This window comes from Acanthisitta chloris, unplaced genomic scaffold (genome assembly GCF_000695815.1).
Source record: "Acanthisitta chloris isolate BGI_N310 unplaced genomic scaffold, ASM69581v1 scaffold29328, whole genome shotgun sequence".
In the NCBI taxonomy this organism is placed as follows: domain Eukaryota; kingdom Metazoa; phylum Chordata; class Aves; order Passeriformes; family Acanthisittidae; genus Acanthisitta; species Acanthisitta chloris.
This window is the reverse complement of record NW_008685835.1, coordinates 6192-6504: the sequence shown is the minus strand read 5'-3', so window position 1 is coordinate 6504 and position 313 is coordinate 6192. Positions and strand designations below refer to the sequence as shown.

General features: G+C 64.2%; 1 protein-coding gene across 1 annotated transcript in view; it reads left to right on the top strand.

The window, feature by feature from the left end:
• Positions 1-73: 73 nt before the first annotated feature.
• The window catches only part of DALRD3 (DALR anticodon binding domain containing 3), a gene marked incomplete at its 5' end in the record, with an annotated part of 3081 nt that continues 2841 nt past the window's right edge, over positions 74-313 (top strand). Inside the window, one exon of the mRNA XM_009079913.1 lies at positions 74-227. Within this exon, the coding sequence (XP_009078161.1) occupies positions 74-227 (154 nt within the window). The remainder of the gene's footprint in view (positions 228-313) is intronic.

Genomic DNA, 313 nt, shown 5'->3' with positions numbered 1-313 from the left:
GCGGCAGCTCCGCGTCGATTGGCCTTCCCGACCCGGTGTCTCGTCCCTCCGTGATGCCGTGTCGGCCCTGAAGGAAGCGCTGCGCCGCTCCCCCTGTGCCACCGCCCGTGAGCAGGGCCCGGGCACGGCTGTGCTGCCCGAGGATGTCGTCTGCAAAGTGCACCTGAAGAGCTTTGTGGAGCAGCAGGGCTTGGTGGGCTACGACCCCAACCTAGATGTGCTTCTCGGTGAGCCTCACGTGTGCAGCAGCTCAGGTGTGGCTGCAGGGGGGGAATGGATGCAGACAGGCTGGGTTCTGTTTTTTTTCAATTGC